Source organism: Toxotes jaculatrix, chromosome 5, assembly GCF_017976425.1.
Source record: "Toxotes jaculatrix isolate fToxJac2 chromosome 5, fToxJac2.pri, whole genome shotgun sequence".
NCBI classification, from domain to species: Eukaryota; Metazoa; Chordata; class Actinopteri; family Toxotidae; genus Toxotes; species Toxotes jaculatrix.
Window position 1 is genome coordinate 12965976 of NC_054398.1, and position 25174 is coordinate 12991149.

Below are 25174 nucleotides of genomic sequence, written 5' to 3' on the forward strand. Positions count from 1 at the left end.
GTCACGGCTATGGGAGCAAGGACTAGGACCCAAACGCAAAAACCCTCAGGACAGGCAGAAAGGTAGAACTAAAAGTCTTTTAACTAACCAAAAAACACTGGAAGAGTCCAGGGCCAATAATCAACCTCTGCCAGGGCAGATGAGGTGACCTCAGGCAGACGACCCAGAGGCCAGACAGATGGGCGCAGATGCTGGGGAGGCTGACCAGGAGGCTGGACAGAAGGCCGATGGCGCATGGGAGAATGATCAGACAGGTGAAGCAACTTAGATGGCCAAGCTGCAGGGCGACGGTGGCAAAGTTGAGCCCCCGCTGGAGGTGAAGCTGGAGGACGATGATGGCGAAGACTAGTTTCCACCAGGGATGAGGGAGCAGGTGTCGGCTGAAAGGTAGAACTAAAAGTCTTTTAACTAACCAAAAATCACTGGAAGAGTCCAGGGCCAATAATCAACACTCAAAAAACCAAAAAATATAAAAGTCCTTACTTTAAAACAGGAAACCAATGTGAGTCCATGAGGTGGGGAATAAACGCAAGGCACAGGTACGGGATCAGACACGGGGAAAAAACAGACTCAGGAACAGACTTGGATATCGACACAGGCATGGAACATGGCATGAGACGAAACATATGACGACGGCATGAGACAAAAGCATGGAACATGGCATGAGACGAAAACGAACTGACAAGGGAAACGACGAGACTTAAATACACAAGGTAAGGGGCAACAGGTGAAACCAAGTAGGGCGGGGCAGACAATCACAAAGGAGGGAAACAAGACAAAGACAGGAAGTAGAACAAGACAAAATACACAAGGGCAGTGATTTCAAAATAAAACAGGAACTATAAACAAAACTTAACAAACTAAACAAGAGTTCAAAAGTCCACAAAAGGGTTCCCAAAAACAGCCCCCTTAGGGGCTAGTCATGACAATATCCCTTTACTTCTATGAAAAATAAAACAACAATGGGAGTCAAGGTCACTGTGATCTGTGTTAGATGAATTACTGCTACCACATTCAATAGCTGTAGTGCACTTTTTTGTTTGTTTGCTTTTGTAGTGAGAAGAATGTAGAGTATAGAGAGAATAGTCAACTGGGGCTGTAAACCGTGTATTTTAAGGCAAATGATTTATGACAAATTGGCTGTTAGAGATCCAGGTTCATATTATTGGCTTATCAGTGCATTTGTTGGCTATATTTTCTTTCCTTTTATTGACAGTTGCCATCGTTACAGAGACATGGCTGGTGTCCTAGGAAACAATGGCGCTTTTGTAAAAGACTGCATTAGAACTTTGTGTAGATGTGTGTACTTGTGTGTGCATGTAATGGATCCTACATCTGTATCTTGTAGAAGCCACTCTTAATGAGGCACGGTGGAAGAGAAGGGAAGAGAAAGGCGATACAACGGAACAATATAAGCAAGAAAAAAAGAAAAAGCTTTTGTGTCAAATGCAGCACGAGTTTGTATATATAAATGGTGAATCATATCACCATCTTAAATGAATCTAAACACTAAGCATTAGATGTCTAAATCATTTGTTACTTATGGATGACTGTGGAAAAAGGCAAGAATACTTAGTATCTGTTATGTCCCCTTGAAAAATAAATTAAAAATCTTTAACAGTTTTATAAAACTTCCTGGCCATGATAACAACAAAGAAGAGCCCTCTCTTTGCTCTCATCTGGTCTGTACAAAGCTTTCTGGTGGTCTGTAAACTGTATTACTGCCAGAGAGGATATGAAACAATGTAGAAAATTATAAAAATTAAATTATAAGATATTACCAGAGGCAACTCATGGGTCATGATACTAATGTTTGCAATGGTATCTTAGACTATACAGAGTTAAAGAACATTTCTACTGAGAAATAGTAAAATCGTTGTAATTTGATTTAATGTGATTGTTGTAATGTTGAAATGATGTTGAAATATAGTTTCCAAGGGGTCATTAAAGACAAGAAACTTTCTGTCTGACACATAGATAACGTGTCAACCCAACCATCATCAGCTCAGCTACAGGGAGCAGCTGGGGTCAGGCTGTGTACATAACCTCAGAGTAGGCGTATTGGCTGGCAAAGGTGTGTGGGTGGAGGAGGCAGATTTGAGTCATTGAAATAGATATCCTTAAGAGATCTAATTTTTTAGCTGTCTGTGTCACTTTGACACAGCCTCATCTCCCTACTTCTCCAGCCCTCCATCCCCTCCACTCTGTGTGCGCGGCTGATGCTCAGTGCCGGGGCTCAGACATTAACATGCGGCAGCCATCCCGGCCCCTTAGTCCCTGCGGTAATTGGAAAGCCGTCAGCAAGCCGTTGTTTCGATGGAGAGGGGGACGGAGAAGGAGAGGCTGGGTGAGATGGGGAGAGCAAGAAAAGCAATAGAGAGTTGGGGAGAGAAAGAGACAAACAAGGGTTGAAATAAGAAATGGGGAAGACAGAGGGATGGAGAAAGAAGGGGAAAGGGCATAGGAGGCTGGAATCAGGTGAATGAAAGAATGAAGGCTATAAAGTGACTGATACAACGTGCCAGTGGAGAAATGGCAAGAGACTGAAAGAGGTTGAAAGGTAGATAGACAGGCATTTAGTTTAGTTTAGAGATTTCTGGTCTTTTAGGTAAATGTTGCTGAAAATAGCATCAAAGTCTCAATTCAGTGTATAATCACTTGTTCCGGCGAATGAACAGCAAATTTGTCTGTAATACACAAAAATCCACTCTCAAGCAAATCCCAGATCAGGTAAACATCATCTGATTTTATTAAATATAAGCAGTTTTTAGGTTGTGTACATATATTACATATGTTTTTGATGTATGCTTGAGAGAAAGCTTTGACAGCACAAGCAGCAGAATGATCCTGAAAGCAACTTACACAGCGGTGGCAAAGAAGTGATGAATGAAGACTAGGCGGAGCTCTGCCGCTGCTGTATTAGAATTCACCACCAGAGAGAGAGAGAAGAGGAAAGCGAGAGAGTGAAGATGCAATGCGAAGAAATGTTGAGAAGGGATAAGAGGGTGAAATGGAAGCAAGAGAATGGAAGAGAGAAGGAGGGGATTTAAGGCAAAGGGAAAGAGGGAGGAGCAACAATTAAACCAAATGGGCTGGAGCTTTTTGCCCCCCGCCCCACTGCACATAAGCATGCACACACACACACACATATACACACACAGACACGCACATACACATACTCTCACAGCCTGCCTAAGGGAGCCATGGCGCATGCACGCTCGCAGGCAGAAAGGCAGGAGGAGATCAATCGTGCTGTGGGACTTGTGTGTGTGTGTGTATGTCAATGATGTGTTAGCGACATGCTGGTAGTGGCGTATGCCATGCTTCTGGAGGTGCAATGCTAGCAGAAGTGGGGGGGGGGGGCTGTCTGTGTATGTGCGCACGGCTAGAATGAACATAGAGGGCTTGTGGTGTGTGAGTGTGAGCGAGCCGTCAAAGGGGAGGGGAGCCACGGAGCGCAGCAGCAGCAGCAGTAGCAGTAGCAGCAGCATTGCCAGAGTGTGTGTGAGTGAGTGTGTGTGTTTGAGGGGTGGAGGGGAGAGGAGAGGCAGACACGGCGGGACTCCCGGGAGAAGGAGCGGGAGTCGGGGAGCAGACCCAGCCTCTCTCCTCCACAGCAGGAGAACCAGGACCCAAGGACGAGGCAGGATCTGTAGCCCAACCTGGAACAGCTGGAACTGGGGACACTCGGGGATCTCTGTCCCTCTCTGGACAGGGCTACTGCTGGAGCCCCAACTCAGGATGTGTTTGACTAAGGGGGGCTTCCAGACGGATCTGACAGACCCATACAGAGAAGGAAACAGTGCAGTCCCTCTTACCGTTAAATATTTCTGCTTCTACCTCGGGTTGGATGCGGGGGAGAGGGGAGAGATAGAGGAGAGTGAGGGTAAAAGGGAGCAAGAAGGATACTGTCTGTGCTATTAAGGAAGGAAGAGAGGGAATAAGAAGAGGAGGGGGGGAGTGTTTGGGAGGAGTGTACTCTCCTCTCATGACTCTCCCATGGAGCACTGACTGTTGACTGTTGATCGGCAGGCACAGGGACTTGTGTATGAATCCCTCCCTGGCCACCATAACAACCAGGGGGAGCCACCAGGTTGCTGTCCCGCTGACGACCATGTCGGTGACCACGGGCTTCAGCTACCAACTCCCTGGAATCACCACAGTAACATATGTGTTTGTTTACAGCCCTGGCTCAGTGCAGCGAGACCCAAGCCCCCCTCATCACACCCCTCCAGCGCTGACAGGCCCCCGCGGGCCCAAACGGAAACTCTACAGTGCTGTCCCGGGACGTACCTTCATCGTGGTCAAGCCCTACACACCACAGGGGGAGGGAGAGATCCAACTTAATCGTGGAGAGAGGGTCAAAGGTAGGTTGTCTACTACTACTACATTTGTGTTACTACAGATTTTTTTATCCCCTCACTTAATCTGCTACTACTTTTTAACATTACTGCTGCTATTCTGTATTTCATAGCATGTCAGCAACTCCTGTCATCACCACTAGTGATGTTAAAGATCTCCTGTGAAGTCCATGACTACATGTGGCTTGCATGACTGTCAGAGTTGGGTTTGTTGCAGAATAAAAAAAAACAGACATTCCTATGCTCTCATACTTCTCAAATGCTAAGCATATCATTACTTCACTATGTTTTTCTCTGCAAAGCAGTTATGTAATCTCTCAACCTGGAAGTCACTTCAGTGTCGTTTGAGCTTGACATTGTGAATAATCATTTCATTCACTTTGTAAATGTGCTGTTTTCTGCTTTACACAGAAGTGCCGTGGCTTCGCTTTCATGTGTTTGTGTGTGTGTGCTTTTGTCTCCATCCATGCTTCACTCAAGACTATGACTGTAATGACGTAGAAGGTAAACTCCATAATATTCTTCTCACCCTGTATCTCTCCCATAAATCTCAGTGTGTCAACTGTACTCCTGCAGTGTAGCAGTTAGTTCCTGGCCCTGTTTGAATCCACTTGAGATATGTTAACAATCTCAGTATAGATCTGTGATTACTTCAAGGATAGGGCATGCAAATTCAAACAGGTCCCGTGTGCTTTTTGTCGTTGGTATGCATACCACTATCCTTCCTCCTCTGTGAGAGTGCCTCTCCCTGAACGCACAACTGCTTTTCTCCCTCCTCTTATCACCTGTCCACAGATGCCCAGCTCCACACTGACCCCACACCCTACATCCTGCCACTTCACATACATCACCATGGATCAAACCCACATTAGCTTAATGGAAACAGTTCCCTCATGTCCTCAGAAAGGCTGGAGAGAGAGGGCAGTCACACTCATGCTGAGAGCTCTCATGTTCCTTTCAGATCTACAGAAGCACAGGAAGTACAGATTAGGGGTCAATTTGGAATTTCAATTTGGATTTTGGGCAAACAATATCAACACACACACACACACTTTCTTATCTCTTTCTCACTAGTTCTCATTCAGTAGCAAGCAACACACAAACAGTAGTCTAAACCCACTGGCAAGACCCCTTCTCTCTGCTTGGATCTTGGATACATATTGAAGTATTCCCACCCCTTCCTAGATGTTTTCTGTCTTCCAGCTTTTCTCTTCTTACACACCTTTACCAGTGGACCTCCTCCTGTCTGCTTTGATGCCTCTTCTTTATAGTATTGTGTCTGTTTTATGTAAACACTTCTCTCATTTGCACATTATTTATTAAATCAGGTGATAAACAATTCAGACTAAACAACTCAGAATCTGAGTTTAATTTTTTTTTTTTTTTTTTTTACTTATTTTTGCTGAACAAAATTGAATGATACAGCATTGTCTGAACTTGTGATGCATACTGATGTTGACACAAATGTTATCAAAAAATCTGATGACTCAACAGCAGCCAGTATTCCTCCATTTACTGAATGGATCTGCTGTCACTGGCTTTTCTGTCAGAGCAGCCGAATCCATAACCCTGCCACTAATGTGAACACAGTGTTTTGCCATTCTTTCATGTTGGCCATGCAGGAAACAAGCTTACAGCCGCATGACTGCCAACACCATGGCCCAGCCAAGTAAACCATCTGGCTCTGTTATGCAACACTGACCATCATAACCATTACTGTGTGGCATTCACTATGCTTCTGTAGTCCTGGGATATAAACTGAGAAATACATTACTGATGTCAGCTGGTTGCTGAACTGCTTAAACTGCCTGGGCAGTTCAGGTTCTAAGTAAAGGATTTGTTTTGGTAACCAAATTCTGTTAAGTGGATTTTATGTAGTCCTGGTAGGGAATGACCAGCCCCCCTGGTGCACAGAGAAGCCGGGCTTGAGAAGCCACTTTCTTTAGGGATGGATGACCCTTGGTTTGATACATAATGTATTTCATCTAATCTGCATTCATAAATGGATGAGTTGCTAATAGTAATAGGGCTCATTTGCAATGGCGGAAAGGAGGTGGTAAGGCAAGCGAAAGAGAGGGAAAAAGATAGGAGAATGTATTTCTTAATCTTTTCCCGTCCCAACCTCCTGATTAAGATGACAAACAAACCAGAAACCTCAGGGATGTTGATTGAGGTCAAGACTAGTTTACGTGTGTGAGTATGTGACTGTTCATGTATGCGTAGTAAAAATCAGCAGCACTGTTTGTGCTCTGAAGCTAACCCTGATGCTGCTTTGGATTACAAACATGTTGATGATCCAGTTACAGTGAGATAATTAGCCTGTTAACCCCACCAACCCCTGAAACCACACAGACATACTCACACAGATACATGAAATCATTCATACACTCATCTGTGTCCTCCTGTTAATGTCCTCACACCCCTGTTAATCACCAGCCATACCAGAGGAGCATCTTTATGATGAGATCAGACTGGGTAAATTTCTCTGAATCACCTGTCTGTGTTTGTGAGTGTTTCTGTGTATGTGTAATGTGTGTTAGCACCCATGCTTACATATGTAAACATTACCATAACTGTTTATTAGCTTGTCTGTCAGTAGGACCAACCAGTGCCCTGTTGAATATTGTATTCCATACAAGGAAAGAAGTCACACTGTGTAGTTTAATGAAGACCATTGATTTTGTTCTTGTGGGAGACATACTCTAGCTCTCAGCGGTAGACTGTAGCATGTTTCTGGTAAAGTGTGTGTGTGTGTTGCTAGGCCTTCATAAATATAAGATTCTTGAAAACTTAAACATTGCTCAATATAATGATTTCTTATTTTTATGCTTTTCGTAGTGAAGGATGACTATCTGGATTCAGATGGTAAATACAGCAGATTGTTATAGCAACACTTCCCATATCACTTCATGTAAACCTCACAGCTGAACTAACTGGTTCTAGACCATATCATGTCATTAACTGTCTTAACCTGGAAGTCTTGATATTGTGGTCATTGGTTTTTGCTCACTGCAAGATATTTGTCACAGTTTGAATACAAATGTAATTAGAGCAAGCAGCTTAACTAGCCTAATTTTGTGATAGAGGACACTTTCAACTTCCATACCCCATCTTAGGTAAGCTGACAAGTCTCCTTCAGTTAGTTTTTGCCTCTTACACAGCATAACAATTTTTGGAAGTGTACAACAACCAAAACTCAGACTTACATCCTGTTAAGATTCATTATAAAAGTTAGAGAAATATGCATAATCCGTGCTGTAGCAGTAACACACAGTAGTGGATTGTTGTAGTGGGATAGTGCTGGTAACTTGTCTGTGGACAGCCGGTACATACAATGCCAAAGTTTTAAGCAAAGAGAAAAAAAACGTCATAACTTTTTTTCAGTTATGCATTAATTCATGTAATGCCTTATAGCTGACCCCCAGTGCAATGAGGACGATGAGGATTACGCTAATGCCATTAATGATGACGATGATGAACATGAAGGTAAAATTAATATCTTCCTTTTTAATTTTGAAAGAAGGATGACAAAGTGGTTAAAACTGTAAATCATTAAGGAGACACAATTATTTATTATTCTTCTGCCACAAGTAAATGATGTGAATGTTGCAGTCTTACCTCTGGTGACCTCAATGAACGAGAATCTTCAGGCTTATTTTTAAATTCACAGTGTTGAGTGTGAGCAAATGAAAAAAAAAGGAATCTGTTAGGCTGAGATAATGTGTAAGTGGAAGGAGGATTCTAATGGTTCTTAAAACTGGCATGATTCTGCTTTTTCATCCTTCACATTTACTTTGACTAGCACGGATAGATGCATCTATAACCCCAATGTACAACAGTAGATGAGTCTTAAATGTAGGCTTAGTTTCAGCAACTGAATCAAATGCTAGAGTCCCCACGAGCACACGTTTTATCCAACCAGTTTCTCATCTGTTATGAAGAATTGCTTGGAAAAACTCCCAGTCTTCATTCAGTGATTGTCAGTCCATTGGTCTGCTGTCTGAGATCAATGTCTCTAGACAGCCGTTGTCTAGACAAACAGCCCCGCTGTTCGCCATTTAGCGGGGTCATCCACATCCAGCTCTCCAAGCACACTGTTAGTTTCAGGTAATGAGATCTGTTTGTCCTTCCTCACTCGCTGACTGCCACTGGACCACAAAACCAGCAAGCACTTGGTATCATGGGGCGTTTGAGTATGTGTATATGTGGATGCGTGTGTATGCTGTTATCGGCACTTCAAAAAAAGAAAATCTGATTTTGTGGTATGTCTTTGTGTACATGTGATTATCTGGTCATATTTATGGCTGTGTAAATATATTTGTGTTTTGTGTGTGTTTTATGTGTGTGTGTGATGATCCTTTTAGTTCACTCCATTAACAGGTCTATCGAGCCCATCCCCCCACCCTCATGCAACCCCATGCTATACTCATTCCCCAGCTCTCACCCCTGTGTTTGTTTCTGCTCTTTCCCTGCATTGATGTAATCTGATCTCATCATTCGGATGGACATGTCTTGAAAGGCCACTAACCGTCACCATGGTAACGAAAGAGGACATATGCCACCGTAACCTGGTCAAGCTTTTTGCGCACATGCGTGCACATACGGAGCCACACACACGTACAAACACAAGTGCACACTTGCTCAAACTCAACACACAATTGCAGCTACCAACACCGCACACAGGAGCACACAAATACATTCAACTGAACAGATGTGTATGTCAACATACTGCCCCCCCCAGCACCACCACACACACACACCCTTCCAGGATCTTTAACTGCACATTCAGGACATTCTTCTCCTCAACAAGGTGACACATTTAAGAGCATGCTTTTGTAACAGTGTATTACATCTCACACACACATGCACATACACCTTCTCCAAACGCCATTATAAATCTTGCAGACAGCCATGAAAATGAAACCAGCGCAAGTAACGTTGAGATTAGACATTCACAAACATGATTAATGGGGTTTGGCCAAACCCAGTGTGTGCAGAATATTAACACTGCTATGGGCAGTGGAGGATACCTGGACCAGCAATACCGACACAAACACACACACACACACATACACTGGGTTTTAATGGATAATTCCAGGTCTAGCTTCACACAGGCTCAGAAAGCAGCTATTACTGCTGTTACAACCTCTGGGAACACACACAGTATAGCTCAGCCATTTACTAATGCTGGCATGCTGAACGCCTGACACATAACCGCAAAAGCTTTCTGTTGAACCCATTGTCTGAAGGTATGCTCCTCTTCTTGTTTACTTAATTCTCTCTAATAATAGCTACACATATATGTACAGTGATGTGTATGTGTGTTTTGTACAAGGCCAAGAGCCAGTAGATTATACAAATGAAGCAGTGTACAATGCATTCTTTTTTTGACCGCACAAGCTTGCTATTGTTAAGACTAAAATGCATATGCATCTGTCCGTTACCAAGCAACAGGTGCTAAGTGCATTACAGCTCCAACATGTCATTTTAAGACCGAAATAAAAATGAGCAAATTATGCCTTTAGTGAGTTTCAAAAAAATCAGTTTGGTTCTGAGAAACGGTTTTCTTTTACCTGCGTATTCTTACCTTGATTTTTCAAAGTATTCCTCCATTTTCTCTTTATCTGCTGCTTGCAAATCAAGTTGGATGAGAGCCTGTTTGCTAAGTGTTGAATTTAGACTAAATATCAGTGTTAGCTTCCCACAGAGAGCTTAGGGTGAATTAATTAGACTTCCTTTCTGTCTGGTAGTAGCATGAAGTGTACCGTGTGTGTGCGTATGCATGTGTGTGTCTGTGTATGTGCAAGTATGAGCATCTCTCCATTGTTGTTTGCATCATAAAGTGTGTGCGGCCCACGCACGTGTGTAAACGTGCAAGTTTATGTCTGTGCTTGTGTGTGTTTGTCTTTGTGCAGCATAGTGTAAGTAATTGCCTCCCACAAGTTAGATAAACAGCATCCTTCAAGTATTCAGCAACCAGCTGTCCTAATATCCGAGGCACATATGGAAGAAATGTCTCTCTCTGTCTTTCTTTCTGCCCTCACTGTCTTTGTCTAGCTGTCTCTTTCTTTCTTGCTTTTATACACTTATGCACAAATGCATGCACATACACAGTGCATTTATTTTTTGAGTAGTATGTATGCTGGGTTTATGCAGATTTTGTATATACGATCATTTATTTTGCTGGTAATGTTCTGCAATAATTTCTTTGTGTCTTCCACTCACCTACTTGCTCGTCATGAGCACAGCGTGAGATCTCACTTGTACAACCTTTGAGCTGTGTCAGTATATTTAATACATTATGACAGCACTTAGAAGCACAGCTATCAAATGTTTGTGGTAATTCTGATGTGTGTGTGTGTGTGTGTGTGTGTGTGTGTGTGTGTGTGTGTGTGTGTGTGTGTGTGTGTGTGTGTGTGTGTGTGTGTGTGTGTGTGTGTGTGTGTGTGTGTGTGTGTGTGTGTGTGTGTGTGTGTGTGTGTGTGTAAGCAGAACCCCTGCTGACCTTTCAACATGAGCTCTTTTTGCGTGTAGAAGCCAGATTGCCACAGAGCAGGAGACTGTAGCACACATGGCCTCTTTAATATGTTTTTAATGATGTCACTATTAGGCCAGCAAAATGGTGAAGATGGCTATTCAAACTAATAGCTTTGACTGATTAACTGAGCAAGACAGAATCCATATAAGATAAAGATGCAAGTATTTTATGCCAAGGAAAAGTAGATTGTGATTGTGACAGTGGTCAAATGCATTTATAAGTACAGTGTTCTGTCAGATAATCACTTTCGAGTTGTCAGAAAGTAATTTGAAAAATATATTGATTCCCAAATTATGTTTGCTGTCATCATTTGAGATATTCAAAGATTAAGTAGAACCCCTGAGAACTGGATAGGACACACTCAAGAAAAAGTGCAGCAACGTGCACTGTTAAATTATATATTCCCTTTTTTTGCCCCCAAGGTTAAAAACCTATGTGCTGTGTTCCTAAAACAATCTTTCTTCAGGCTAAAACAATCATGGAAAACATTTCTTACATGTTTGTACATTTGTGAGCTACAGTATTTCCCAAAAGCATTCCTACTTAATTTGCCCAGAGAAATTATCCCTGAATGCAGGTGCTTCCGAAAGGATAGCTGCGCCGCACAAGGTAAATGTTGGTAGGTCTTCTTAGATATGAACCATAAATGTGAAAAATATAGCTACAAGAGGGGTGAATGAAAACAAATTATACTTCAAAAGCACACTTCAAACACATCTGTTGATAGTACGTTCTCATGCACCTCAGCAATCCATACCGGGAAAGCCTGAGAGACCACAAAGATATTTATTAGCATAATCTAGCATGCATGGGGGTATTGGGGGAAAGGATTGTGTTGGGGGTGATGGCTTTAGACTGTGAGTCCCATGTTACCCAGATGAAATTAATGTTATTACAGTAAGGACCTGAGGCTAGCCAGTTTATTGGCAATGGATTTCACTCGTTGGTCATTCATAATGTTCCAAGCTTTGTGTGTGTGTGCGTGTGTGTGTGCGTGCATGTGTGCGTATGTGTCTTATTGATACTGGACAGGGTCAGAAGCCTAAGGCAAGGACGTTGATGTCACAGCTAACCTTCTAGCGGTCCAATCAGAGTAGCAGCGGGGTGTAAAGTCCCGCCCACACACCTACCTGCTCCCTGCTGAACACACCACCTGTCCTCCTATTTATTACACTCTCATCCACTTTTTGTTTTTGGGTTTTTTTTGTTGTTATTTATTTATTTGTTTATTTTTGTATTCCAAACATGCCCATGCAGTGCAGGATTATACAATACTTACCCTTTCATTGAAATTAAAACCCATGCTTGCCTAACATACATCTAATTTACTGTGATGTAGCCTCACACAAAATGCTAATTTAGAAACACACACAAACAGCAGTTGCAGAGTTAATCAGTGTCTGAATAAACATGAACAGGAGCACTGCTGCATAAACAGGAGCCATTGACTGACGCAGATACAGTACATATTCAACAGAAACACAGACATGCTTTTGACTTACAATCACTCTACCATGTACAATGTGACGCACACTGCTTGAGCTGGACATGGCGAGGACAGGTGTGAACTGAGTGAAAGACTCCAGATGGTCCAGGCGTTTTCTGTCCTGCACAGTGACAACCTACTTCGCAATCGTGGGTGTGAAAATGCATGTGTAAAGGTCACGTCCTTAGCCCTTGGTGTTAGGAAGAGTAGCTTTTAACAAGTTTTGAAAACACAAATAAAAGTTGGAAAAAGTGCAGAAGCTCCCTTGAAGTTAAAAACAAGCAAGAATGACAAGACTCTGTGTCTTTCAAGATTGTTCTTGTTATTAATGTCCTTGAAACCCATGATCACTCACTAACACAGCTCTCCCAGGCAGCCACATGCAATTTCAGTCAGTAGCAGGTATTTTTGACATGTAATAATATGTAGTGGAGGCTTGTGCATGAGCGCCGGACAGGTCATTACAGCAGGCTCATTTATCACAGCATAAACACCATCATTTATGTGACAGCCTGACTGGTCAATCAAACGATTAGGTGTGTGATTAACGACTCCACAAAAAACTATCTATCACTGATCTATTAACAATCAACAGACAATCAATGGTTGGTCTACAGCTGCTCAATCACTGGTATACTCTGATGGAGGACTCCACTATTTCTTTTCTCTTCCTGGTCAGTGTACCAGATGAAAACATCTGGATATGAATTTGTGCCAGTGTACTTGATTTAGATTTTTATTGTGTGCCCATGTGTGCTCATGCATGCATATTAATAATTCACTGTAATATTTAATGTTTTTGCTGTTGTTTCTGTTCCATTAGAGTCGAGCTTTTATGTGCTATTGCCCTAGAGTAAGAAAAACAAGACACCCAAGACAGAGGGTAACTATTAGGTAGCCTGTTCTATTTTTATCTCCACCTGAGGGTCGATACAGAAGGAGAGAAAGAATGAGAGATGGAATAAAAAGCAAGGGAGAATGAAAGGAGGAATATCATGTGGCTCCCCTCAAGCCTGGGAGGGAGGGAGAAGATGAGATGAGAAGAGAAGAGGGATCCCTCTGAGTCAGCCTTGGAGTTTTCCTCCCTCCTCTCTACCTCCTCCTCCTCCTCCCACTATAATTTACAACACTCACGCCCTCCTTGCTTTTCCTTTTTTTTTCTGTAGGCTTCTTTCTCTGCTCTACTCCTTCTTTTGACTTGTCTGTCATTCACAAAAAAGCAGTTCCTCATTGTTTCCATATTTTTTTTGAACTTGTCAAGTCTTTATTTCTTTCAGCCTCTCTCTCTCTCTCTGACTCTCTCTCTCTCTCAGTTGAATACTAATGAGCCAGAGACTGCGCCACTCCCTCGTCCTCTTCTAAGCAAAGAGCAGTGTGACTATTTATTTATTGGTTCTCTTTCATTCAGTCTCATATCTGCTCTGAAGTTCACTTGCCCTTTTCCACATCACCTTCTTAATTCCCAGCCACCTCTACTTTCCTTATTCTCTGTGCATCTCCATCCTTAATCCTTATTAAATTCAATTTTGTTATCTGTTTTTTTTACTGCTTTTACAACGTATATACTTCAAAAGCTTTAAGGTTCCATGTGTCCTCTGTTCTCCCTCCAGAACATTTGCATATCATCTCTCACTCATATATTACAGCTAATCATGATCATTCCTGCTGCACAGCTGCACATAGCCACCGCCCCCCTCCTGTTCCTGGATGTGTTCATTGTGTGGGTGAAGGTGTGTGTTAGCATGTCTCTGGTTGTGTCCCCCCCTTGTTTCATAAAGATGCAACTCTGCTCGCTCTCTATTACACTGAATTGAACCGAGGTTTAATAAAGAGTGCAGGGATCCAAATCTAATAACAGCTCCACTCTGGTTATTGGAATGCTCTCCACACTCACCTTCACACACTTTGTTGCACGCACGCACACGCCCATGCACATACACTCACACAGTCATGTGGGCTGAGTTATATGCTAACTCTTCATCCAAAAAAGCCTTACTCAGCAAGTCCTTCTTTCACATTATACTTCACTTACTGTACATGGCATACAAACACATGCAATAGTGCTGTGAACTGTTTTCAGTAAAACATCATAACAATTTTTTGTGTTTGTTTTTTTTAACAGAGAATAGTAGAATGACCCAGAGGTCAGGACCATAGGTGGGATCACACTGATATATTTATTTTTGCATGATTATTTATAATTAAAAGTAAAGTTAAATTCTCTTTAACATCTTTATCTTCTTTAACTTAAAGCTAAAGCTGTTTTTTTTTTTAAACTGGTTAAAATTACTTGAGGTTGATGTTTTTGTCTGTCTGAGTCTCACACGCTAACACCTTTCAACACTAAGGAGTGTTTGTTACTCATTATGCTAAAGAGACGTAGAGGAAGCTGAGAAGCAGAGCACCGGGCATCAAGTGAACAGCAGGGAGCAGCAACAGAATGGTGAAAAATTTACAATAGCCTGAGTTTCGTCAGACAGGTCCTGCTTACAGCTATTTAAATGTGCGTGTGAGTGGATGCTATCGAGAGTAGAACAAGTTACCAGGTGTATCTACCAGGTAGACTGCTAATTATCTCACAGTTTCCATGTGCTATAATGTCTGTATTATCCAACAAAGAAATATAGCTGCAGAGAATGTACATTCCATCCCTTTAAATGTCTTTTGGATAAATGTTCTTTTGGGTAAAAATAATGCACCAATTTTTGTGTGGCTGAAGACCACAGTTAAAAAGTAGAGATGGAAAATTGAAAAGGCGAGTGACAGATAATTTTTTGAGGAGCTGCATTAAGAATTCTGTGCAGCAGCTAGAGAGATAAGGTGAAGAGGCAGGTTATCTGAACATAATGTTACAATGAAGTAGGGCACTTCCTTTCATTCAGCAGATAAAAGTTAATAAGTGCGCAAACTAGTTAATCATCCCCCCAGTATGTTAGTTACTAATAGTGACATCAGAGGCGTCAGAGGTCCACAGTTTTCCTGTGTTTCTTACAGCAAATCCATTGTGCAGAAATCCTACCATGGCATTTTATGGAAATCAAGCTGTATTTTGGCTTTGGCAACGTCCTCCGTGGCATCTCTGTCTGAATCAGTGTGAGTGCATCAGTGGCAGAAAGCCATCAGCCTCTCTCAGCACAGCTGCATCCTTTATGGTCTGTTTCTGCAGGCAAATACAAGAGTTTGACGCACCCATTGTTGTGACAAATACACTAAGTTGTCGCTTTATTAGGAACACCTAGCTAAAAAATAATGCCGTTTAATACAACAGTCCTGCAATAAAATCCTACCATATCTTTCGGGGTCCTTTTGTTGTTGAAAGTATGATAAAGAGGTATTGATTCAGCTATATGATCATGTTGGAGGATGTAGTCTGTTGTGCTGTTGAACTGCATTGCATTGTGTTGTTAGGTGTTCCTATTATTTTGTCCACCCCCTTTAGCCTCCAAAATGATCATACAGTTGAATCAACACCTCTTTTAACAAAACCAAACATTAAAACAACAACGAAGGTGGGATTTATTGCAGGGCTGTTGTATTAGACTGCACTAGTTTTAACTTGGTGTTACGAATAAACTGAGTGTATGTTTGTGTGTTAGCGTGTTTTGAAAAGTCTACTCCTTTTCTCTTTGGCTATCACTAATTCATTCATGACAGTTGCCCTCACTGTGTATGTGTGTATGAGTGTGTGGTTGGTGGTATACAGAGGAACAAAGACGATGAAAGGAGGAGAACGAAAAATGAATGACTCAGCTCAAAGCAACAGAGCGAAGCAAAGCAAGAATTAAAATGAGCTCAGTCGGTCGTCACGTACACACATGGACAGACACACACACACACTCGAGCAGGGTTGCATCGAAGCTTGCAGGCAGGGTGTGTGAAGAGTATAAATAGCTCTGCATCCTCACTGATGCTATTTTTAAACCAGGAGTCGTGACTGACTTAACCAAGGGCAAAACTCAGGAGTAACACGAGCAGGCACGCACATACACACACTGAGAGAGAAAGAGAGAACAATACTGTACCAGACTTTTCACCAGACAGCAGACTTCTTGGACAGTCATGAATAACTAGCCGCTTGTCGAAACATAGCTCTTTCCCTGTGTCAGCTTGTGTCTGTCTTTAGCTGGCTCTCGTCTCTCTTTGTCATTGCTGAATGCAAGCCGCTTTCTGTCACACGCTTTCCCTTTGTTTCATTCTCTGGGGCTCTCTATTATGCCATTCTCCTTTCTGGTCACATTTCATGCTTCGTTTGTATGTGTTTCTTTATAAGCTCAGAATTTTCCATTAATGGCCCAGTGAGATGATGTACAGTCTACTGTGGGAACATGCTGTGAATTTCTATGCGGCCTTACAATACAGTACATTGGATAGAGTTTAGAGAACATACGAGGTCTTACTGTACAGTACCCCGGAGACGTTACAGTGTTTGTCACTCTGAATTTGTCTCTTTGTCACTGAATCACCTTCATGCAGATTGTACATTTGTCAAGTGACTACTATGTGCGGTAAAAATCAGTCTGATCAGACTGAACAGACACGAGATAAATCCCACATGAATTGACCATTGGTTTCCACTGGTCATTTCTCAATACATGACCTTTGTTTTGATGCAGAAGACAATGTCAGGTGCAGATATCACTAGATAATTTGACTGAATGTCAGTGTCATGATAAGTTTTTGCAATTAGTTCAATATGATAAATGTAGCAATACACATTCCTTACCACATAAAATTTCATGCTGGCTCACTTTAGATTTGTTTATCCCAATTCATATGGTATGGCCCCATATAGATTCTGAACCGGACTTGGGCTGATTAAAAATTAGTAAGAAATTCAGAATGTGGTTTAATTGGATAAATTTGGTTTATTGCCCAGCTGTATGTGCTGAGGTTGTCAGATTGTGGATAGCTGTTAGATAGTGTTGGCAGTGGACACAGGAACATCAAAACTGGACCACTGAGGAGAGATTAAAAAAAAAAGTTGCTGACAAATTCAGACCCTTTTTGCATTTTGATGATTAAAGAATCAGAATTTGGCACAAGGAGCATCTTAACAATGTTGAGTTCCAAGTTCAGTCCCTGATGGCTTCAGTTTATCCACACCACCAGTACGATGATGCATCGCTTCACAAAGCTCATGTTGTCATCAAATGGTTTAAGGAACATGACAGTGGGTTCTTATTGCTTCGTTGAACGTCACAGTTACCGGACTTCAACCCTACTGAGCATCTTTGGGATAGACAGGGCAGGTTTCCAACAAGTGCATCTGTTGATATTGCAGCAACTGTCCAATGCAGTCAACTCCACATTGTCCAGTATTTCCACTTAATTCTTCCAGTATCTTGCAGAATCATTCCCAGTTCTAGAGGTAGCTCAGCATGCTAATACTCTAAATAGGTGTACATTGTAAGCTGGCTACTCAATGCAAAACCGTATGTACCATGATGTGTGTGTAACCATGTGTGACTGTGTGTATGAGTGCGTGTCAAAACATGCTGTGTCTGTGTTCCCACTAGTTTACCTGTGGAGGTGATTATGAATCAGAGTGGCAGGTGTCTGCTTGTAGTGAGACAGTGGAGATAGGTCTGACCTGTTAATGTGGGGTAGATAAAAAAGCCAGTGTCCAGCTGAGGTGTTAATTGCCTTATGTAGTGAACTGCTGTTTAGTTAAGCCCCAGCAGACCTCCATGGAGAGTAGAACAGAGTGAAAAAAATTGAATTTATTGTTCAGCACTGTAGCAAGTCTTCTTGAAAACATTCTTCTGTCTCCATTGTATGCATCAAGCTGAGTCCCACCTACAGTAGCTTAGTGTATTTCTTTTCTCTACTGAGAGCAGTTGGTATCCATTGAAGAATTCCTTCATTTTGACCCAGGTAACCAGTTCCTGAGCTCCTATTTCCCAAAATTCTGAAATGTAGGTAAAAAGAAAATGGCCATCTAATATGAACATCAGGTAGTTTCAGCCTCAATTTTTGCTGTCCTTGTGAATCAAAATTCTGCTTCTTGGTTGTTCCTTTGATTATAAAACATCCTCCTAAAAAACAGGCTATTAAATCACTTCCACCTAACAGCTACACCAAGTGCATGGTCTCACCTGTCCTCACAGACAGTGATGTGGTTGTCAGAGACTGAGATGTGCTACCTACAGCTTAGTCTTGAACCACAGAAAAAACTACACTGTATGTGCAGTAGTCCCTGACAGTGCTTGGGTGTAGACTTTTTCACATGGCAGCTGCAAAACTGAAAAACATCACCATCAGCAAAAAATTTTTTAAGAGCATCTGAAGAACTAATGGTCAAATATCTCATTGGTTTATTGGATCTTCTCTCTCTGCTCCTCCACGCAAAGTGATCAATGATTTGAGTGATGCCACTCAGCTAGAAATACTTTCTCAGAATGTGACCAAGCCTAATTGATGAGTGAATATAGTTGTTTAAAGTCATTGGTGTTTTCAGACTGCTATCAAATGAATGTTAGAAAATAGAGCCTGTGTTTCTCAAATACAGTTTCACCAAACTATAAATCCCAGGAGCATCCACTTTGCAGTGATTTTGCACACTTGCACACAGAACCCTTAACTCTGAGACATTCAAGATACTAGCCTGTCTGATTGTGTTGAAATGGTCTAGTAGGGATCAGTAAAACAAAAGAGGAAATATAATCTTTTTTCACTTAATTTGTCTTGTAGAAGTTATGACATATTGTAAAATGTGACTGTTGCCAAAAACGTTTCAGCAGCTTGTCCATCCTTTTCCCACTACTATCTACAACTGTAGCTCTCCACATGGACGTGGTCCCAAAGCGGTCTGATTAGACCAAAACAGTAACATGGCACACATATTGTAAATCCTCCTGCACAGACATCCACTGTTTGAGTTCCTTCCTGCCACTTGGCTCCTCTGAGCCCACATCTGATTCATCACAGGGACAGTTGTCATGCCAACACAGTGCTGGCAAGCACCAAAACAGAGTAGCAGTAGAAGGTAGAGGCTACTCACACAGCAGGGAACTATCTACGAGTATAAAATCCATGCTTTTTTACTGTGTGGATATATAATGGAGTGTATATGTTTATGGTTGTTGTGTGTGTGTGTCTGCGCCAGATAGAAAGTAAAGCAAATAACTGTGAGAACTGTAGTATTTGACCTGTAGCAGAAGCAGATTTACTGTAAATACATGGTATCACGTAACACTGTTATTTAGTCAAAATTATAACCCTAGCTATTTTGATTAAGGACTTCATAAGAGTTACAGTGGCAGTGAGATTTTGTTTACAGTGTTAATTTTTTCAGTGTTTATGCAGACTCTGTGCTCTCAAACGCTGAGGGCATTGTGAGGATTATTAAGCATGTTATGTATTAAAATACTTCTCTGTGTGTTTTGTGTGTGTGTGTGCAGGCATTTTTCACCGACCTTTTCTTGACTTCACTGAGAAGCAATGAATTAATTTCAGTTCCTGCAGTTTATTTCAAGTTAATTGAACAGGATGGTTCTATGTACATTATATATGTGTATATATATCTAGAATAACAACAGCCTACATGATGAACAGGTGTATACAGAGATTTATTTTAGATTGTAAAAGAGTGGATTTTGCTCACATTATTAGATACTCAGTGGTCGATTCTGTCCCTTTTGTTGGGCAATGGTGTCAGGAACCAGAAATGGATTAGAAGTGGGGAGGGGATGAGGGAGCGAGGGAAGTGAGCCAGGGCGGCCTAGCAGCTCAATCAGAGGTCTCACCCTTTCTTTCATTTCTGTCAATGGGGAACAGAGAACACAACCGGCACCTGTCTGTTGCAGGGACACCATTACAGTATAGACGGACACGCTGACAGAGACAAAGCGAGGGGGATAGAGACGGTGACCAGAAAATCATTCAGAAACACAAGGATGGAGACTGCGAGAGAAAGATGTGTATAGTAAAGAGAGGGTGAGAGAGAATAAAGAGGAAAAAAGAGACAGAGGGAGTCTGCTCTCAGGAGACAGGCAGGGTAAAGTTGTGTTAAGCTGAGATCAGAGAGGGGGATCAGTCCATGTATCCTCTGTGTGCTGAGTGTCATGTTTTTTACAACAGGGAGTCAATAAACAGCCGTTCTTCCCCCTCAGCCACCACTTCTCTCTTAGCTAGTGTACTATATGTTCAGCCTGGCAGAGGTCGAGCTGTGGAGTTGTTAGCTGGGTTTGCAAGCAAACATCAAGATTTTGATGAAACACAGTTTTGAGCATACTAAATTTTATTCTTAGCAATGACACCAAATTGCCTTATATAGGATAACAATTTGTAAGGACAACTTGTTTACTTATTACTTATTTACTAGGAGAAAATTCTCAAATTTTTATTCATGAAGACCAGAAAATCTTCTATGTAGGCCCAGGTTTTAGGCATTAATTATATAATATGCCAGGACAGGAAACAACAGTCAGCTAAGGTGACACCTGTAGAATGCATGCTTTGAGATTAATACTGCAATCTAGATGTTTCTAACAGTTGATGTGAACATGACCGATGTCACAGCGTACTGAAACACACTCTGCTTTCCGTCTTAGAACAGGATGTGTATGGGCTTGACTTTTAGGTGAAGAAAGACATGCGTAAGTCCTCTAGCAGGAAGTCCTTGAGAAAATAATGTATTGGTCACAAGATACAGCAAGGAATCCTGTGAATGGGTGATATTTGAATTTTTACTATCATGCCACTTAAGATGAAGTCCAGTTTGCTGCTTCTCGTGGTGCCCCAGGTTACATCACCGTGACATGTCCCCATTCCAGTGTTTGCAGGAAGTAGACTACATCATTTAGCAGGCTGTCTGCTGGCTGCAACATCATACTGCCGTATCCTAGCAACCAGTTTAGAAGAAGGGCTCGCTCAGGCAAAGCTTCAGTTCCAGCTGGTGATCTCTGAGGAGTGTGTGTATGTGTGTGTGTGGGTGTGTGCATGTGTGTGTATGTCTGTTTGCGTGCTGGGATAATGGATGAGTGTTGTAGATATGAGCACGCTGGCTCAGTCCTGCAGGGAAGATCAATATCAACTATACATTCATCTCTAATTACCACAGCAGAACTTAGAGGGAATTTCTCCTATTTTCCTTCCCACCCTCTTGCTATCGTTCACCATCTCTTCCTCCTCTTTTTTTCTTTCTTTCATGACCTCTCCCTGTCTCACACTACTGCTTCTCTCTACTTTTAAATGTCTCAGTCTATCTCTCTCTGTGTTTGTCAAATTTAAAAATTGTTTATTGGTATGAAAGAATAAAACCTGTGTTGCCCAAGCGCCTCAGTATGGTACATTAGTTACAGACCACTATTTTCCACATTAAAGTTTCTCTTGTATCTGTGTACTTTGTGTATTTGTAAAGCCACAATCTTTCTCTCTCCCTCTCTCTTGTCCCACCTTCCCGCTCCTTCTCTGCACACCCTCTATTTATGAACCCAGAACATAAAAACTTAAATACCTCACTCTGCTTCACTATGTGACCCTTTTCCCCTTTTTGACTTTTTTTCCCCAAGACTACAGCCTCCACAACCTCACAATGATGACAGCTGGGTTTGTTTAATGACAACATTTGACTGATTTAAAGCTCCCCTATTCTTTCTCTCTCCGTCAGTGCTGAGTATAGGCGAAGGAGGTTTCTGGGAAGGCACGGTCAAAGGGAGGACAGGCTGGTTCCCAGCGGACTGTGTGGAAGAAGTTCAGATGAGGCAGTATGACCCACGGCTAGGTAAGACGTCAACATGCACACACACATACATGTGCATTCTGTAAACTCATGTCGTCATAGTTCAAGATGTTTTGATCCTACTGTAGTGTGTTGCACTGGTGTGCATGGCTCTGTCCATGGTGCCGAAAAGCAAAGCTCTCAGTCCAATAGCTCCTTCTACAGTGTTAGAACATCTGTTTAAAATATTTGTTATTAAATATACAAAATCTGGCAGGCATAATAGTTGAACATTTATTAAGGTATTCACTTTAAATACACTAAAACTAAAAACTTTAAGGAAAAAGTTTTGATTTTAAAAATTTGTGATTTTAGTTCATTGTAAACTGTCTTCGTTCTGATCACTCTCTTCATTTTCTAATTCATTTCAATTTAGATTTGTTTTTTTTTTCCCCAATGAAACCAACTCTATGTAAGTTGTAGCGGCCTCTGCAGCCACAGGTGGTAATTTACAGAATGCTGGCGCATTAAATTCTGTTGCAGTCCAAATCCAAGCAGTCAGGGTACTGGAAGCAGCGTACCATTAGAAGCTAGCAGCTCATGTACAGAAAACAAAGCCTATCAATCCCTCAGGCAACAAATACCAAATCATCTCAGTACAAACCAGCAATCATACTGTCCACTCATGTCAAGTCAGCATTCTGATAATCTGATTGGCCGAAAACAGAGAGAAAGATGCCATTCTCCCTATTACAAGTCAGTGTACCATCAAAAGGATTTTGAAGCTGTTCTTTTAAGGTAAAATGGTTGTATAATGTTGCTTTAATCACGTGTCAACCATAGAAATAAGCTTATTAAAATAGCTCTCCTGTAATATTCTCTGCTACCAACAAAATTAGACATTGATCTTAATGAAAAATTTAAAGTAGGGATTTTTACGCTCAGAAAAATATTGAAAGACAGTACTCAATGTGGCAATCACTAATAAAGTCTTATTGTTAAATAAAGACCAGTAAAAGATTGCATAGTATAAGTTGTTTTTCTACTTGATGTAGGGACTGGTGGAATGTTTGAATCCCAGACTCTGCTTTTGGAGGCCTGTAATGTTTGTACACCTATTTTGACAAGAATAGTAAAAAGTAGTAAAGTCAGATGTTTTAAAATGAATAGGTTGCCTAGAAAAATACTGAGGTCTCTCTCAATTATGCACATGTGAGAGAAAACATATTGACAACAATCTGTTATCCTCAGAGTATTAAAACCTGCTCTCTCCTCCTTCATTAGTTGACATTTGCTTCCCATGCTGACTGTTGACTGTCTTGAGTTTTTCACCAAAGATTGTCAGGCTTTTAGGGACACTTAATTAGTGCCTGATTAAACGCAGGTGCACTGGAAAGGTCGAACAGTTTAGCTTTTGCTAAAAACATGTAGACAGGGCCAGCATAAAGAGAGATTTTTCAGGAAATGCATTAGCAAACTGCCAGTAAAATGTCATGTCAACATTTCATAATTCACACATTCCTGCCATATATTTTCTTAATTTAAAAATTCTCACTTCATATTTTAGTGTTTTTGGCACAAGTTTGTGTATGGAAACCTCCTCCACGCACACTCACACACATACTGATTTACTATTGCACTGTAAAAGAGTATTGCATGTTCACCTATTTTTAGGTGAACATGCAATATTTTTTAACCTGATTAATCCACAGTTTGAAGAAAAAATAAATGCACATCCACTCACACTGTGATGTCTGTGATGTTCAGTGCATTCCAGGAATTATTTTGTGACATTTTGTAAATTACTTTTTGGTGTAACCCCTTTACCCAGAACCGGCCTCATCAACTCCTACATCAGTTTGTTATTTCCCACAGTGTCTGTCAACAGCCACCAGAGAATGTGCCTGAACTTGAGTTTCAGCTGTTTAATGTAGGTGAAGAAAGCAGTGGTGCTTGAGATTACATAGTATGGGCAAGGGAGCTTTTTTCGTTCTTTGCCAGATGAAAGACTGAGAGTAAAATACAACCAAAATACAACTTACCTCATGATAAATGCTTTTGTTTTTGGTTTGTTCTATTGAGAAATTTATGCATATGTCATATCAGCAATAGATTTCTTAATCTATTTACAGATTTTATTTTTTTACCTTAAGACAAAATATTCAGGCTGGCAAATATCACTAAAATTACTTGCTGAAAATATAAACTGATAATTAGTTTGTCAGTAAAATCAACTGTTGCCATGTTAAAATGATTCAATGTGACGTCATCTATCTCTTGGTGTTTATAAACGGAAAATACACAACCAAGAATAGAAAAATACACCATCTAACAACAAAAGAGGTCTTGTCTTGCAGTCACCAATGTATGGTATTAACAGTGTACATCTGCTTAAAGGTCAGCATTTTTAAGGAACTATTTTGTGTGTATTATCATCATTATCACGCACTGTAAATATACACACTGACCGTGATGAATCTTCCATCCATGCGACTGTGACAAATTTGAATGGAACCCTTTGTAAACAACTGGGAGTACATCAGATTAATGTGACCACATCCTCGTTTAGACTGTCATTTAATTAGCAGATGGCACATTTCATTTGCTGTGGTCTCGGGGGAAACAACATGTGCAGTGCTGACACTGGATTTGAATTCTGTGCAGCATCAAAAACAGCCATCATGAAAAACATCTGGTCATTGTGTGAAAAGGTTTAGTGAAGTGGGAAATGCTGCAGCAAGTACATATATTGGAAATGGGACAAGGACAAGTTTGTCATAAATGTCTCCCTATTCCGTTCATGTTTGTCATGCATCTCCTGAGACCTGTTTCTGGAGCAATTGGGGCATTTTCCCTTTTCAAAAGGTTGTTGAGGGATTGAGGTTACCTTAGAGTTGGCTGTGAAGAGATGAAAAAGGCCGGAATCACTAAATACCCCATTTAAATGCATTGTGAGAAAAAGATAGGGGAAGGTGGGAAAAAAGGGCCAGATAGCGAGGGAGACGGATGGTGGAGCATACTCTAAAGGACAGCAAAGTGGAGATGGCAGAGCGTGTCTTTCAGAGAGGTAGAGAGAAAAAGAGCGAGTGGAGCGCAGGAGGGAGATGGGCCTGATATTGAGCCCCACT

General features: G+C 41.4%; 1 protein-coding gene across 5 annotated transcripts in view; it reads left to right on the forward strand.

Annotated features, from left to right (window-relative positions):
* The window catches only part of shank3a (SH3 and multiple ankyrin repeat domains 3a), a 198538-nt gene that overhangs the window by 132241 nt on the left and 41123 nt on the right, over positions 1–25174 (forward strand). For all 5 annotated transcript variants that reach the window (XR_005894099.1, XR_005894100.1, XM_041038626.1 and 2 more), the window contains exons 13-14: positions 4186–4367; positions 21996–22109. Coding sequence is in view for 3 of the 5 variants with exons in the window: in XM_041038626.1 (XP_040894560.1) it covers positions 4186–4367; positions 21996–22109 (296 nt within the window). In the remaining 2 variants the exon portion in view is untranslated. The remainder of the gene's footprint in view (positions 1–4185; positions 4368–21995; positions 22110–25174) is intronic.